At 36.8% G+C, this 17,594-nt stretch overlaps 2 protein-coding genes across 2 annotated transcripts; one reads left to right on the top strand and one right to left on the bottom strand.

Annotated features, from left to right (window-relative positions):
- Window positions 1–4,665: 4,665 nt before the first annotated feature.
- Window positions 4,666–10,444, bottom strand: LOC137408480 (uncharacterized protein ZK1073.1-like). The gene is made up of 4 exons (XM_068095025.1): window positions 10,117–10,444; window positions 9,129–9,337; window positions 6,362–6,611; window positions 4,666–5,342 (listed from the first exon to the last, which is right to left on the bottom strand). Exons 1-4 carry the CDS (start codon window positions 10,352–10,354, stop codon window positions 5,083–5,085), a joined length of 957 nt encoding a protein of 318 aa, XP_067951126.1. The 5' UTR covers window positions 10,355–10,444; the 3' UTR covers window positions 4,666–5,082.
- Window positions 10,445–11,088: 644 nt separating this feature from the next.
- LOC137408488 (uncharacterized) lies at window positions 11,089–17,499 on the top strand. Its single transcript, XM_068095036.1, has 4 exons — window positions 11,089–11,220; window positions 13,676–13,958; window positions 14,659–14,762; window positions 16,824–17,499. The coding sequence occupies exons 2-4, from the start codon at window positions 13,703–13,705 to the stop codon at window positions 16,935–16,937; spliced, it is 474 nt and encodes a 157-aa protein (XP_067951137.1). The 5' UTR covers window positions 11,089–11,220; window positions 13,676–13,702; the 3' UTR covers window positions 16,938–17,499.
- The last annotated feature ends 95 nt before the right edge of the window (window positions 17,500–17,594 follow it).

Here is a 17,594-nt window from a genome sequence, read left to right on the forward strand (position 1 = left end):
CTCAAATTTATAGCTATACTTGACATTCCAAAGCCATAAGCCTGTCAAACCTATACGAGTACTCTTTTTGTAGGTCAGTGCAAATATGCTCTGGGGTCAACTCATCTAAAAACTAAAAACAGTGGTTGACAGCAGTAATCAAGAACTCGTAAAACTAGTAAAACAGCCACCAACACATAATAAGAGGGGAGGGTTTAGGAAAAGACGGAAGACAATGCCAAGAGCAAAAAGAACCGAAGCTATTGGATGAACTACAACTGTGGGCTATGGGTTCCACTCACACTAATGGGTTATACTAGGCATATCTGATTTATCCTACTGTTATCTATCCTGAATAGTCATCTCATAGCATAAAAGCTAATTTAATTATGAGAATTAACAGTGAGTTAGGAGACAATTTCACTGGCAACTACTTACTAGCGGTAAAGCTTTTACTAAGCCGTTTGGAATCAAATAGTGCTAAGCAAATATTTGAAGAGTAACTGCAAACAAACTGCTACAGAGATGGTGCTTATATTTCCGATAAATGATAGACTGGTACGTTTAGGTAAACTTTGTGTTATTACAACTCTTTGCACACCTCTCTCTGACGGCATATTGAGCAGCGTTATCAATACTGATACACGGCATCTGATGGGTTCGGCGTTGTCACTGTCCACCTGCTATAGGGATTTTTGAATTGCTTTTATCAGCAGACATGACCGTCTTATGCACTCAGATGGCAGAGTTTACTCCTGTTCTCTACAGTCTGGTGTACTTATCACTAGCCAAGAGAACCTAAGGAGGCCAAGTGAAGATCTCTGTAATCAATCATGGCATACGGGGCCGGTGTCTCGTCATTGCTTGCATGTACATACACTGTATAGCGCAAACTGTGACATTTTTATACGTAACTGTTCAAGCATGAAGATCTATTGTTAGTAACTGATCTAGAATCACACAGGCAAAATGCACAGTATTCACTAAAAGGTTTATTGCGTGTGAGAAAACAGAGAGAAACATTAGCTTCCAGATGGAAGTTGCATTCTGTTTTTAGCCAGAGACTTTGGCTAAAACCAAAATTCGACTATCATTTTCTGGAAGGTTTCTCTCTATCTTGTTGCGTGTCATGAACCTTTAAGTGAATACAGTGCATTTACCCTTACTACCACTTGTACATTTTTAGTACTTGGTAGATCCCAAGGATGGTTGCATAAATAACAACAACAACAACAACAACAACAACAACAGCAACAACAACAACAACAAAAACAATAGAGTAATGAGGTCTGCACTTTTATACTAGCGTGTAATGAGGTAACAGCTTAGCGAGGAGGAAGGGAGGGGTTGAGAGATGGCGGCATAAAGCTACCCTTACTTTGCTGTAACTGGAATGTTGTTAGGTTGCAAAATTACGAAGTTTGTTGAATGACTAACAAACCACTTTGGGTAATAGAGATGAACGGCTGACCAAATCTAGATGAGCAACATGCTGACAGGTTTTTCTTGACTTAATTTTTTTTACAATAGTTACCGGTAGTTGACATTTTTGGTAACAGCGTCATACATATTTGTCTCTTGCAGGTACTTTTTAAAAACACTCTACTTTGAAAATATTTACATATTCTATATTCAGAGTAGTGTGAATCTAATGCGACTGCGAGAGACTTCCCTGCATTGAACAGTGGACTTGTGCCATATGTTTGACCACAAGCAGACAGCAGATTAGGTGATCTAATTGATAGTTCACAGTTGTGAGCAACGCAGTGTCGTCTGCAACGAGCAGTAGCAAGTACTTGATCAAATGTGGGCTGAAATTAGATCGGACTGAGAGTACTCTATCATCAAAGAGGTCAATTTTCATGGTTATCTGTACTGAATTGTAACGGCAGCTATATTTCAAGCTGATGCTGATGGAGAGAGGTGACCTTGACATTCTTAGCTTTATCTGGCAGCAACACTGGCAATACATGCGTGACCATCTTTCGCCAAGCGAGTGTTGTACCTGTTTGTAACAGCTAGTAGTCTAGGAGCTGATGCAAAGAAATTAGCAGTTATTAAATGTTTTGGCTTTGTGCATAAGCTGACTCGGCAGCAACTACTTGATAAGTTTACATAGAAGATGCTTGAGGAGTTTATGTGCCAGACTGTCTTTTTATTATATACATTACAGTGCCTGCTGTCCCACACCTTTATATACCATAATCTGCAGAGGCCCTAATATCTATGTAAACAGGTGTCGGGTGACAATGTAGCGTAAGTAAAGAGCGTGAGGCCGTTCTTTTATGTCACGTCTGGAACAGTTTGTCAGCAAAAAATAGGTCCTGTTTACAAAAATTTTTCTAAATCTGACTCAAGGTTCGCCAACTGCAAGGTATGGCCGGTAGTAATACTGCGGTGCCAGTGAACAATGATCATTTGGCTGACACGTCACGTATACACCGGTTGTGTATAGCCAAGCTATATTAGAAATAAGGTAGCGTTGTACACGTATTCTTAAGTAAACATTATTGTTGAGCCCGCTCCAGTCACGTAGGCGAAGTCTGGCCTAGTTGCATAAATGACCTATAATCAGTCGATGCTGGCATAATAAAAGATAAACATGATTGACAATAACAACCTTGAAACAAGAAAATAAGCTAGAGCAAATTAGAGTTACTTTAAACCAGCCTGAGCTTGTCTAAGATGTTGTCCCGGACAAACTCTCAGACGCGTAAGACTTGATAGGATAATCTGGTTCACATCAATTTAAATAATATATCAGCCTTTGTGTGTAACATTTGTAGTGTATCACAAATACCGTAAAATCTCTATTTGAACGCCATGGTGCTCTATTTTTCAACCCATCCTCTATAGTGGCAGTCAAATAAAGGTGGTGTTCAAATAGAGGCTGGCGTTGTATTTTTCAAATGGATTTTCAGAATTATGAGCAAATAAATGTAGCCCTTTTACTGGTGAAGCGAAAGTTGCCTGTATTTTGCCCTCTCCTTCCGGTTGAGCGATATTAAACCTTTTGGATGCAATAAATCTGCTAACTTACCTCCAACTCTCAAATATCTCTTAATAAATATGAAATCGGAAAACTGAAAAATATCTTTACCAGTTTATACCTATTGCTTGCGATTAACCGTGATGATATCATAGTCTGTGCACGGCTTTGCAATTTGCTTGAGCTTTCAATTTTTATTCCTTTCTAAATTTGAAGAGATATTTTTATTTTATAACAATGTTTAACAATGTTGCATAAATAGACTTTATGGGCATTGATATGTTTGCTACAGTTTCTGCCAAAACTAGCTTTTATGTGCGATAGAAGAGAAGTTACGAGTGACGATTCATTGTACGATCAGATTACCGCAATGGTGCTATGAAATAATATGCTATAAATCTGCAAATTTATAAGTTATATAACAATAATTTATAAAATGCTACAATATATACCCGCGAGCACGTGACATAAACAAACCATACTAATAATACATGCATAAACAAAAATTAACGTTTTTAAAACAAAAATATTTGCTCTATTTGCTTGGCCAGTTGCGATCTGACTGTTGCTTTCGGTGGAACGAGCATCTTCTGGTTGTGCAATACCTTCCACATTATCTTCTGATCTAAACTTTTTTTCTGCACTGCTGAACTAATCCTTTTTAGCGTCGAAGCAATTTTTTCAACAGAGTAAAACTTTTACGCGTAGCATTTCGCCCAAATACATGTGATGATAAAGCTTAAAACTAGTCATCTACCATCGTAAATGTACATCGTTTTTATATACATATATATATATAATATATATATAGATGTACATGTACTTTGAAGTATCAAGACAGCATTAAATAAGGAACTATTATTAGCCTGATACAATTATTTCTATGGTGCTGCTTTCAATGTTTTAACGAAAAACGAAACAAAAAGCTTTGAAGTTGAATTATGAAGTTGAGAATTAATTGCTATTGATGTAAATGATTCATTATTAATAAAATTTTGTGGACACCTCTACTGATCACTTGCTATTATGGACTCCCAAAGATCAAAGATGTCAAAGTGGTGGTCAAATGGAGGTGGCGTTCAATTAAAGAGTGGCACTCTGTTTTTTAACCCTTCTCCCATAGTGGCGGTCAAATAGAGGTGGCATTGGATTAGAGGTTTTACCTAAATTCTCTCAACTGATAGCTTGACACTACTTAGTATGATGCTTTCAATGCCTGTTGTTACTACTAGATGACCGGAAAAAATAGTAGCAACGAAGGCAGCTACATGTATAAGTAGGGCTGTTTCTATTATTAGACCAAAACAAAAATAATACATTTACCAAATTTTAGTATCTTTATTTCAACCTATTTCCTTTTTGTATTAATCACAGGAGTATGAGCTCTTATAATGTGCATAAGCTCTTCCTCTGAAATATTATTTGTGTTAGCAGCAATGTCGATATGAAGGAATAGATAAAAAGACTTGAACGGATTGTTAATTGTGATAATCAGCTCTTATATAATGAGATCTATTATATTTGGATTATATACAGCCAGTTTTTAGTTACTTTACTTACTCATTCTGTCAGCTGTCATCGTAAATCACGCTCATCAATTCATATCAGCACTCATTGGCTCTTTTATGCTAAATTATGATGGTTATGCTTGTGAACCACATTTTATTGCAATGGCACTTGAGCCAACAATATTGACATTTCATTTTAACTTTTGTTTTATTTTTATTTTTTCTGTACTGGACACACAGAACTTGATATCAGCAAAAACAATACTTACATAATAAGAACAGGAATAAAAACAAGATATGGCATTCCAAAAAATTCTTAAATCTAATCCGTCATCTATGAAACATGCAATGTAGGTTCTGCAAAACTAAGGAATATACAGTTTATAACATGTCTACAAGATATAACATGTCTACAAGCTATCATATTGTACTGAACAATGTATGATGAACATTCAAACTTAGATGAAGCATTTGGTAAAGCTGTGTACTTGATCTGCATCATAGAAGTACCAAAGATTACAATATATTATAATTATTGTCAAATCCATTGTTATAAAACTCAGCGATTATGGAGTCTGTGATTGTGAGATGTCTCTTTTTTCTGACTTACAAATCAGATTTATCAAGTTGACCCATAGTTGTGCCAGATTTAATTGACGAGGGTACATTAGGCATTGGTGCCCCGCCCAATACCCCTCGACCTTGCATGAAATACTGTAGACTCTCAGCCAATTTGTGTGGAGCGCCTTCTACAACGTTTGCAATATCAGGAACCTCAAGGAATTCGACCTTCTGCCTGTCTGAGACTGCCCTGATCGCAGCGTTATAGAGTGTGTGTACAGTGTGATTATGGCTGGCCTTGGCCCCTGTCAAAATATTTTTGACCGTTTAACAAATCATGCACATGTAATTGTAATTTGCTAATTCTGTAATTGGCATTTTGTTCAAGTTGAGCACACTCTTAATATTTTGAAAGGATACAGGAAGCAGAAGTCCAGCATTGCATTAATTCATTTTGCGACAAATAAAATAGAAACTATTATTTAGATAAAGGCTCAGCCAATAATGAGCAGGGTGGATATTATTAAAACTCAATGAGTTGCTTTAAATATTTAGAGTTTCGTTACAAAAAAATTTGCGTAACAAGTGTAATTGTTAATCATCGATGTCAAACACTGAGACGACTGATGAATAGTGAGACGGCTGATGAATAGTGAGACGACTGATGAATAGTGAGACGACTGACGAATAGTGAGACGACTGACGAATAGTGAGACGACTGACGAATAGTGAGACGGCTGACGAATAGTGAGACGGCTGATGAATAGTGAGACGACTGATGAATAGTGAAACGACTGATGAATAGTGAGACGACTGATGAATAGTGAGACGGCTGATGAATAGTGAGACGGCTGATGAATAGTGAGACGATTGATGAATAGTGAGACGATTGATGAATAGTGAGACGATTGATGAATAGTGAGACGATTGATGAATAGTGAGACGATTGATGAATAGTGAGACGATTGATGAATAGTGAGACGATTGATGAATAGTGAGACGATTGATGAATAGTGAGACGATTGATGAATAATGAGACGATTGATGAATAGTGAGACGATTGATGAATAGTGAGACGATTGATGAATAGTGAGACGATTGATGAATAGTGAGACGATTGATGAATAGTGAGACGATTGATGAATAGTGAGACGATTGATGAATAGTGAGACGCTTGATGAATAGTGAGACGACCAATGAATAGTGAGACGACTGATGAACGGTTAGCCGACTGATGAACAGTGAGATGATTGATGAACAGTGAGATGACTGATGAACAGTGAGTCGACTAATGCACAGTGAGTCGATTGAGATTCAAACTAACCTGTGATAATGAGAATCGGTAGTGTAAGGGAACCCATTTTCTCAGCAATGTTAGACCTGTTGACGAAGCAGTTGATGAAATTTCTGATATTGACAGAGTTCATAGTACTGTTGAGTTGTGTGTGAAAGTCATCGATGACTCCTTTCACTTGCTCAGCGTCTTTCGCATGGGAGAAATCTCCAAATCGATGCATGACGAGGTAGTTCTCTGCACTTGGATGCATCCCTCCTAGCAGCTTCCAGTTGATGTTCTGAAAGTAGAAGTTGTAACTTCAATGTTTGAAGGACACGCGTCACGGGATTGATATGACAGCAGGGTTTAAAACATTCTGATTTTTTGCGAAAGAAATAGGATCTTTTCGATTTCAATTGTATTTATTTATTTTTGTCAATTTTTTGATGTTCATGATACCTTTGATAAATTTGTTTTTTTTGCTCATGCGAATGGTCCGTGTTTTGTATTGCACATTAGAATGTTAATGAACCCACTTTTTAGTATTAGTGACTTACATGCTTTAATTTGACAAATTCTCACATTTCCTGCATTGCGTTCTTCACAGCCATGAACTTATAGCAGAGTTGAGCGGTTTTACACAGAGGGCGAGCTAAAGCCAAAAACATAAAAAGGCAGTGATATATTTAAGCCCATTTTTCTTGGGTGTGTTTGATGTGGTTGATCATGCAAATTAAAAATAATAGCCTCTTGCCGGTGTTCTTAGTACTTACTCAGTTTCTTATTTGAGTCAATTTATGGTAGCAAATAGAGTGATGTCAAACAGTCATTTATTAACCAGGGTAGTGAGAGAAAACTACCGGCTACAGTTGCTACCTCACGATTAATCCTCCTTCAAGGTTTATTAAATAAACTCACAGGTCCTTACTTTAAAGATCTTTCTGTAGCATTGTATTACACGTGTAGTCAATTACCTCCACCTCACTTGCTAATTCATGACAGGAAAGTGTTTATAGATTTGTTACTAGTACATGAAAACAAAGCTGCTTGTCAAAAAAACACAGACTTTTGCAAAATTATAAAAAAATCATGGTTTTTTCTAAAGACAAAATCATGGTTTAAATCATCTGATGTAGCAGAAGTATTTATATCACAAACACCTAATATTGAAGTAGTTTTGGCGCCAATAAATGTATGTTTGGATCCTTTGAAACCTGCTGATTAGCTGAAGTAGAGGCAATTACAGAGTTCGCATGAGGCGGTGTTACCGTGTTAAATCGGAGATGCCTCAGTTAGTCAATATATACGGCATTCAATAATAGCATGAGTGACAAACTCAACTTTTAACTAGAGCAGATCAAAAAGTTGTTTTCATAAATGCATCATCCTTGTACTGATTGCATAGTAACACATTGCCAAGGCACTTCAACAAACACTCTTGAATTAGAGGTACAAAATTACATAACACGAAAAAGGTACATAACACGAAAACTGATTGAATGATTAAAATGGCTTTCTACATATAATAGCTCCTCTTTGATACCCAAATTGTTGAAACAACTGAGATCATTTTCATGCTTCAACCACATGTCAGCCAATGTTCGGCTATAGAAATATGTGGGTTAGTTAGCACGCAATCACGTGCTAACATAGTTGGTGTAGCAACACCTCATGTGAGCTTAATGATTGCATACAAGTCATCAAGCTCTCTTAAGAGCGCACAAGCGAATGTAACCACATCAAAACTTAAGGGCAAACAAATGAATGTAGCCACATCGAAACTCAAGGGTCTACAATAAACAACATCTATGATGAGCGAATTGGAACATTTGTTATACGAGTAAAGATTTATTTTCTTGATTTACGGTTGAAAGAATTTTTTGGCAAACTCTTAAATATTGCTCATATAATGCCATATAAACATCTCGCTTATTTGCTACACATGTTGTTAAGTTCTTCAACGGGACAAAACCGCTGCTATTGTTTAGGAAAAATCATCACTCAGAAGATCGCATGGCAAATAAAAAGACCAAATATTTCATTTCACTGTCAGTGTTCAAATTAATAAAAATATTACATTCTACAATCTCAGTAATACCTGCGTTAAAACTTAAAGACGACATTTTGAACCACTTTTTGCAATAGTACGTTGGCTATGTGTGCCTAGCAGCGACAAAATTTGGAGTGGGCTACAAAAATAAGCAAATACAAGAGCAGATTTATTCAATTTCACTACTTGTGAGGTAAACAAGACTATAGACTATTACTAGTCCAGTCCATATGGCAAGTGTTTCACACCAGCCCTATATCTCTGGTTAACTTTAGGCTTTCGCTGAGCTTTCGTGGCTTTACATAAATTTCAAGTCAACTAATGATTGCCATTTAACCTGATTTCAGCTAAAGCCTGGTTTCCATACAATATACGCCGAAAGCACCGGTGACAGCACCGCTGGGCTATCAGCGGTGAAATGTGAACATACGTCGGTATTTCCCGCCAATCAACGCAAATGTTCAGCGCTGTTCAACTTTCACGAAGAGCCACAGGCAAAACCTTCCCGAAATGCACTGTACAGGTGAAGGTCAGCATTATCGAAACAGCATGGCGAGCGAACATTTTTTATGCATTTATTAGTGATGCAGCTTTATGTGGTAAGTATTTTGCTGAAGATTACCGCCGGGGTCTCGCAGCCGATAAGGGAAACAGGCTTCAATAAGAACAGGAGGAGTCGAAGCTTTTGGCAAAGAGAGCTCACTTAAATCAATATCTTGACTCTCAATGGAAAATGTCAGACAACTGAAGAGCTTGCCTACTAACCTTATCCTTCATCGATTCTAAATATCCAGCAGTCGTACTTGTGCAGTGAATTAAGACGGCTCCCAAAAGCTGTTTTGGGGCAGATAGGACCCATCTTGCCAAAATGTTAGCGCCTGCACCCTCTCCCAGTCCAATAATAGGACACTGCACCTTGGCGCACACGTCGTCAAGAGAGGCTGCCAAGTCATCCATTGATGGAAACTTGAAATCTGCAATAGTTTTAGCTCGGTAATCAACTCTAGGTCTATAGAACTCTAGGTCTATGTAGCTTTGTCCATTGAGCTCTAGGACTATGATGTTCTAGGCCAATGGGGTTCCAACCTTCATTAAATGTTAGAATTGTGCCCTGATTGTGTGTTGGAAGGATCGGCTCACAAATATACTCAGCAGCCTATAGACTATAGACCATATGTAGAGTATACTCACTATACCATCCTTGCTAACAATCATGGCTAGCACTGATACAGACAACCGAGTTGAAACCAGTATTTCATACTTGCTTGAAATCAAATGGGAAATGAGTCCTCATCACAATTGAATTTTGAATGTGAAACTTTCACTTTCAACTTTCACTTCAACATCCAACTTTCAGTTTGGATTGATTGCCAGCTAATAAACCGCATATTATAACATATCACTCACGTGAACTTATCAAAAATCAATATTATTATAGCTGCAGAACTGTCAATGTTGCAATCCAGTCGCTGCATACAATACTGCAGCCGGCCTCCTAGTAACCAGCTGTGACTGTCTATTACTTGGATAAGCTCTGACATATATTTACGCTGTTTACAAAAATTTAAGTGCATGCATTTGCAAACATTGAACAGAAAGTATTATATACACTATCAACACTATTAATGTTAAGGGATTTGTCTGTTCATGCTTTTGGTACATCCTTGAGCCACAGCTAAAATACATTGTTGATTTTAGCTTGCCCTTTTTACATTGTACCATGCATGGATTTAACGCATTTAACACGACATACCTGCTGGCAGTGCGCTAGCTCCTTCTTCATGACCCGGTACATTCACATGCAAATAGACAACTCTTTTGGTAATTTCTGCCATAGAAGGATGCTTAACAAAATTGTTCCATGATGTACTGTTGCAGCCCAGATCATGCACCGTGAGAATCACAACACTCGCTGAAGCCAAATCTCCATCAACTTGGCAGTTTAAAGTGCCAGCTTTTTGAGTGTCAAAGGCAACAATTGACGAAGCCATTTCAGAATATGCAAAAGTTTAAATATTAGCAACAATACCCTTGTTTCTAACCGTGTTAGCTGTGTAAACCAAAACGGGCAACTATTCCCTAGGAGAGCATTTAGCTTGCTTGCTAAAATCAATCGCATAATGCGTCGTGATTGGATAATATTTCAACATTTTGATTGGACAAAAGCAGGTCCATAAAAACGATCTGTCCTCATTTATTCGCTTCGGCCCGTTATCACTTAAATAAGAGAGAACAACTTCTAATACATACAAGTCTTATACATGTACATGCAGCTCCCGTTTTCATGAAACGTAAATCATTTAAATGTACACGTTGTCTTAGCTAGAGCGCTATCGTTTTACGCAAAGAAACTATTAATTGTTTGGCCTGAACACAGAATACATTTGTTAAGTTTACGTAAATCTTTCTTCCACGTAAATCACCATCTTCTTATGTGACGTTACAAAAGTTTTTGATAGAGGCAAGTCTATTTCAAAAACGTAATTTCCTGCTTGGCTAGCAGGGAAAATAGCGTATTTGTTTGCCTTTGTTTTTTTCGGTCACAATAATAATAATGACACAGAGCGCTTTCAACAGTTCCTGAAATATATAGTGTTTTTAACTGCTTTGTAACTTATCTTGTATTAACTGTTTAAATTATACCAGGAAATATTTTCAACGTATTTGATTCTCGATTTTGCGTCATTTTTTCTACGCATTAGAGATTGCCAACTCGGTAGTCTTTGCTACAACTCGTGGAAATTACTGATTTTTATAACAAATTATCTGCTAAATTTTTACCAAAAGGTAGGTGTGTCGATTGCTCGTATTTAGTGATACAACACATCTATCGTTACTTCTTCGGATCAATCGGAAAGTAAGTAGTAGTAGTAAAACTTCTTTTTTCATATCTAAAGCACCAGGGCATTGGCAGCCAGGCACCAGGGATCTTGGCAGCTAAAATTTAATGTAGCTAAATGCACATCCACGTCAATGGAGCCGGTTAAATTTTTGCATACATACAGTTATGGAGGCACTCCGCTTATTTCATCCCATTCCTTTGTGTACCTGGGCATACAGGTTTCTAAATCACTCAATTTTAGTGATCATATAAATTTTATTATGCGTAAGGCTAATGCCACCCTTTACATGCTTATGCGAACTCTCAAAGGAACTTCCCATGCTGTTAAGAGAACGGCTTATTTTAGTGTATGTCGTCCTTTACTGGAGTATGCTTCAGAGGTGTGGAATCCACATTTTATGTACATCATTAGGGATTTAGAAGCCATAAACAGAAGAGCGTTCAGATGGGCAAACGGTTTTAGAAAGTATGACAGTATTACATCTTCAATGGAAAACATGTCTTGGCACACTCTTGAAGAGAGAAGATGCACTAAGGATAAAAACACTTTACTGAAAATTTTAAATCAAGACCTTATGGTCGATTTTAAAAAGTTTACACTGTGCAACTCCGCCTATTTTACTCGTGGGTCTAATATTAGGCACACTATTAATACAGATGCCATGAAGTTCTCATTTTTAACCGAGTCATGAAGTTTTGATGTATATGGAACAAGCTCAATAGCAGATTTTATTTAACTCTCGATTTTACAAGAATATCTGATCTCTTTTATCGTTATAGTCGCATCTTATCTCTAAAGGCTTATCGGGCCACAAGAGATATTTTATCGAGATAGATAGATAGGGCGGTCTACTTTTTATGTTCATATGTGGTATATTCTAATTGGCTAAATAAATCACACCTAAGTAAAGCTTGTCCTACCTTTGGTCGTTCTATGTTATCATACTGAAACTTTAACCTGCTTTCATACCGTTCCAAATTCGTTTTATCTTTCTGATCTCGTAAACTTGATTAGGATAATTTTGTGTCACTGACCAGGTTCTCATACATGTATATTTAAGCCGTAGCCTTAAATTTTGACTCTATTATTTGGTAATTGCAACTAAAACCAACTTTTACATATGGAAACATTTTCATTGAAATTTTTGAGTTGCCAACTTTTTATAAAATATCTCTTGTTCTTGTTTAACCAAGCATTTTTGTCATCCAAGCTAGTTATTTTAATATGTGATGTAGCGTTTGTTCAGCACTGCAGCATGACATCGTGTAAGCTAGGAGGCTTATCTCAGTCTTTTTCAACATCAACAGCAAATGCCATAGAGAATTATTTTTATTGGCCAAGGGGTTGACAAAAAATAATGCTTACCATTTGAGAGAATTTGTTTCTGACTGCAAGATATTCTATCAAATGAGACTGACCTACACCTTATGTTACACGCATCTTCTTTGATTGCAAACTGCTGCAGAACACCTGCTAGTTTACATGTCATACTTCAATAGAGACTGGCATTTGAAAGACAAGAGCTTTCATCTTCTTAATAAATTAGTTCATGAACCCTCATATATGAATGTCAATCTCATAAAATCTGTGATATTTGAACAATTGCTTATTCCGTACTTCCAAAATTATGCTTACTTGTGTACATGGCATTTATTTAAAATTAAACTGAACTTCAAGTGGGCATGCATGACCACAGCATGAAATGCTCATGAAAAGTTTAGTCAAGTAACTTGGCATGTAAACTTCCCTTTTCGACGAAAATGAGGCTTAGTGTCAGCAGCAATAATATAAGCAATGCTGTTACTTTTGAAATTTTAGCAAGACAAGAAGTATACTTTTCCAGGCTTTTCGATAAAATAATATCAATTTTGAAGAAGATGCAAACTTGTTTTACTGCATAGCAAGCATATCATGAAAATTATATTTTCCAAGTGTTCATTAGCTATATTCCCTTTTCTGTCACTATCGCAGGAGTTTCATTATCTAAGTCATAAAACTATTCAAATACAATTTATCAAGTTAATCTATTTCGTTGTTAATAAGGGTTTTTACTGAGAACATTGCCTCTAAAGTGTTTTTTTGTAGTTTTACTTTGACTTGTTGAATTGATTTGTGTTCATTCATTCAACTAAATTCGATCACACTCATAATGCACTCATATATACATGTATTGGTACAAATAAATCAAATATTAGGTTTGTTATCACAAAATTATTAATTATGCCGAAAATCCTTATGCTAGCTCATGCTTTTCGTCTCACCCATTTCTTATATCTGATCTGAGCTTCATAACTTCATAATCATAGCTCCTTGCCAGTAGTCAAAGCTTTCTTTAACACTTCATATCAAAAGCCTAGCATGAATGACAAACGCTTAATCAGGATATGCCATGTGCACTTTTAACCCTTCACCTATTAATTCAAATCACCATGCCGAAATGAAACCATCAGTGGTTAACTTTGTTCCCAGTAACACTTGAAGAAGCCCAAATAAAAGATGAATGATACGCAAACCAGTACATTGGACCCTGACCTAGCTCCTAGGAAACCCTTACAGCCTCTATATGACCAAAACCCAGAATGGGGCATAGATATGAACTACTTGATGCCTTTCTCAGTAATGTTGATGATTCTGTGTGTCCTCCTCCTCATGCTTTGTTATTTGAGACACCGAATGCGGCAGCGTCGGCGCCTGCGAGAGGAGCTTCAGTTGAACCTCCTCCTAGGCACTTTCCACAGACAAGGAATAGATGGTGAGTGCTTTCTCTTGAATTATATAATATGTATAATTAAATTGTTCTCTTAACTCATTATGTAACATGAGTCCCTCACCCCTCCAAGTGTGGGGAAGGGGTGTTCAAGGTCCCAATGTTTGTTCGGCATCCAGACCATAAAAGCTTAAATAAATTTTGTTCAAGACTAATTTGAGATATGAAGTGGTCAAAAACCAAGTCGTACTTTATTTAGTTGTTTGTTTATGATTTAATTTTTTATATATAGTTTTCACATGACGTTATGTTGTGCTAGCTGTTTTACAAGTTGTGGTGTGCTCTAAAATAACGCTAGAAAAGTCCTTAAAATGTTGTGGTGCAGGTTTCTAAACATCATGCTAGGGTTCATCCTCCCATGCCGCTCCATATGCTCCCATGCTGTTGTTATATATATGTTAAATAAAAATAAATTTTCTGTGCAGACTTTTATTACCCGGGCATTCGCCTAGTATATATATATACACATATGCATATATTTATACACATATGGATATATTTATATAAATGTACTTGTGTATGTATACATGTGTATGGTATTGTGTTGATTTCCTAATATGTTCAAAGTGGTATGATATTGCTGTTATCATTGTATTAATATTGCTGTAGAGAATGCATGCGATAAACAAATTCTGTTAATTATTTCTTTGGCTTCACATTCTTAACCTTGGTGGTGTTGTTGCAGCCTACGGCTCACCAGTTATACCTGAGAGACTGCACATGATGTACCCACCAACATATGATGAGGCAGCTATGCATCATGCAGAGACTATACAGAAGAGCTCCATGGTAAGTCAAGTTGAACCAGCATTAGTTTGAACCCTTCAACAGATCATTGAATTGCTTTTTGCCCATTATTGATCATCGGACTGGTTATGAAAATATGCTAGTCTTTAAAAGATCACTTTTGTTATGCTGATACTAGAGTAGATTAGTGTTCCAGTTATGCTGATACTAGAGTAGATTAGTGTTTCAGTTATGCTGATACTAGAGTAAATAAGCGTTCCAGTTATGCTGATACTACAGTAGATTAAATAATTAGTGTTCCAGTTTTGCTGATACTAGAGTAGATTAGTGTTCCAGTTTTGCTGATACTAGAGTAGATTAATGTTCCAGTCATGCTGATACTAGAGTAGATTAGTGTTCCAGTTATGCTGATACTAGAGTAGATTAGTGTTCCAGGTATGCTGATACTAGAGTAGATTAGTTTTCCAGGTATGCTGATACTAGAGTAAATTAGTGTTCCAGTTATGCTGATACTACAGTAGATTAGTGTTCCAGTTATGCTGATACTACAGTAGATTAGTGTTCCAGTTATGCTGAGAGTAGATTAGTGTTCCAGTTATGCTGAGAGTAGATTAGTGTTCCAGTTATGCTGAGAGTAGATGAGTGTTCCAGTTATGCTGAGAGTAGATTAGTGTTCCAGTTATGCTGAGAGTAGATTAGTGTTCCAGTTATGCTGATACTAGAGTAGATTAATGTTCCAGTCATGCTGATACTAGAGTAGATTAGTGTTCCAGTTAAGCTGATACTACAGTAGTAATCTACTGTAGTATAGACTATCAGCATAACTGGAACACTAATCTACTCTAGTATCAGCATGACTGGAACATTAATCTACTCTAGTATCAGCATAACTGGAACACTAATCTACTCTCAGCACAACTGGAACACTAATCTACTGTAGTATCAGCATAACTGGAACACTAATGTGTTCCAGTTATGCTGATACTACAGTAGATTAGTGTTCCAGTTATGCTGAGAGTAGATTAGTGTTCCAGTTATGCTGAGAGTAGATTAGTGTTCCAGTTATGCTGATACTAGAGTAGATTAATGTTCCAGTCATGCTGATACTAGAGTAGATTAGTGTTCCAGTTATGCTGATACTAGAGTAGATTAGTGTTCCAGGTATGCTGATACTAGAGTAGATTAGTTTTCCAGTTATGCTGATACTAGAGTAGATTAGTGTTCCAGTTATGCTGATACTACAGTGGATTAGTGTTCCAGTTTTGCTGATACTACAGTAGATTAGTGTTCCAGTTATGCTGAGAGTAGATTAGTGTTCCAGTTATGCTGAGAGTAGATTAGTGTTCCAGTTATGCTGAGAGTAGATTAGTGTTCCAGTTATGCTGAGAGTAGATTAGCGTTCCAGTTATGCTGAGAGTAGATTAGTGTTCCAGTTATGCTGATACTAGAGTAGATTAGTGTTCCAGTTATGCTGATACTAGAGTAGATCAGTGTTCCAGTTATGCTGATACTAGAGTAGATTAGTGTTCCAGTTATGCTGATACTAGAGTAAATAAGCGTTCCAGTTATGCTGATACTACAGTAGATTAGTTTTCCAGTTATGCTGATACTAGAGTAGATGAGTGTTTCAGAGGGTTTCTTTATCTCACGTCACTACTCAATGTATTGGAGCATGAAGATCTTTCCACATTACAAGCACAAACGTGGTCACGTAAATGACCAACTAATTTAAATGTGTTATTTTCAAGTGGTTGCAAAAGAGAAGTAATTTCAAAATGAACCGAATGTGTTCAATTAGTTGTGAAAACGCTAGAATGAGAATTGTTTGGTAGTGGTCACAACTTGTATTCAGAGCAATCTCCATTTTCATGACAATTTGAGTGATGTTACTTTATCTGAGAAATTGCACGACGTCGTTTGACTTGTTCAAAATTATATTTATGCGCGTATAAGCCGACTTAAGGTTTGATATTTTTTAATTTATTTTGATAGTATGCTAATATATACAATAATTTATCTTTCAATTCTGAACCTTTCAATGTACAGCCTATAAGAATTTGTAAAAAATCTACCACACTGGAGAACTTCTAAATGTCATTTCAGCAAGATTCAGGGCTGCCTCCTCCGTATACAGAGAATATGAGTCAAAGTCAGACGAATGATTTGCATCAACCTGAAATGTTGTCTCCAAGTTACGAGTCATCAGCACACGGCTAATCACGCCACCCCTATACTCCCTTTAATCTTTCAAATCCCTACTAGTTGTTCTGGCACATTCAGCTCATGGGAATCTCTCTAGCCTTCTAGCCACTGCACATATGCTAACACGCTTGGTAACATTCTCAACAAGTGCTTATAAGCGTTTAGCAGTCTTTTGAGTTACGTTCATGATTTGCTGGTAGCCAACTTTTATATGTATGCAACATTGGGTGTCTAAAGTTCTTGTTTTCTGCGCAGTAAATGTGATACCACACTAATCAACTTAAGAACAAAAATAACAAGTTTGTGCAACTGTTGTCCTGTCATTTTTATAGTTTTTAAAATTTTACATAATCCAAATGTTATAGTTGCTAGCTCCATATGTAGTTGCGATGGTTTACTAAGATGCCATGTCGTTAGTTTTTGGCCATCTAACCATTCGCTGCTATTCCACTGTCGCCTGTATAGCCTTGTTTCCACGCTGCCTATATTTCATACATTTTTTAACAATGATAAATAATTTACAGGCGTTGTATGTAGCACTATAGTAACACAAGAAATATATATTTGCTGTTAATGACTTTTGTTTTGTTAAATTCCCTTTTACATGGTTACACAAAATCATCAGCGTACTATTCACATTAACATGGCTCAACAATAAGCTACCATCACATA

The sequence above is a fragment of the Watersipora subatra genome, chromosome 1 (genome assembly GCF_963576615.1).
Source record: "Watersipora subatra chromosome 1, tzWatSuba1.1, whole genome shotgun sequence".
Lineage (NCBI taxonomy): Eukaryota > Metazoa > Bryozoa > Gymnolaemata > Cheilostomatida > Watersiporidae > Watersipora > Watersipora subatra.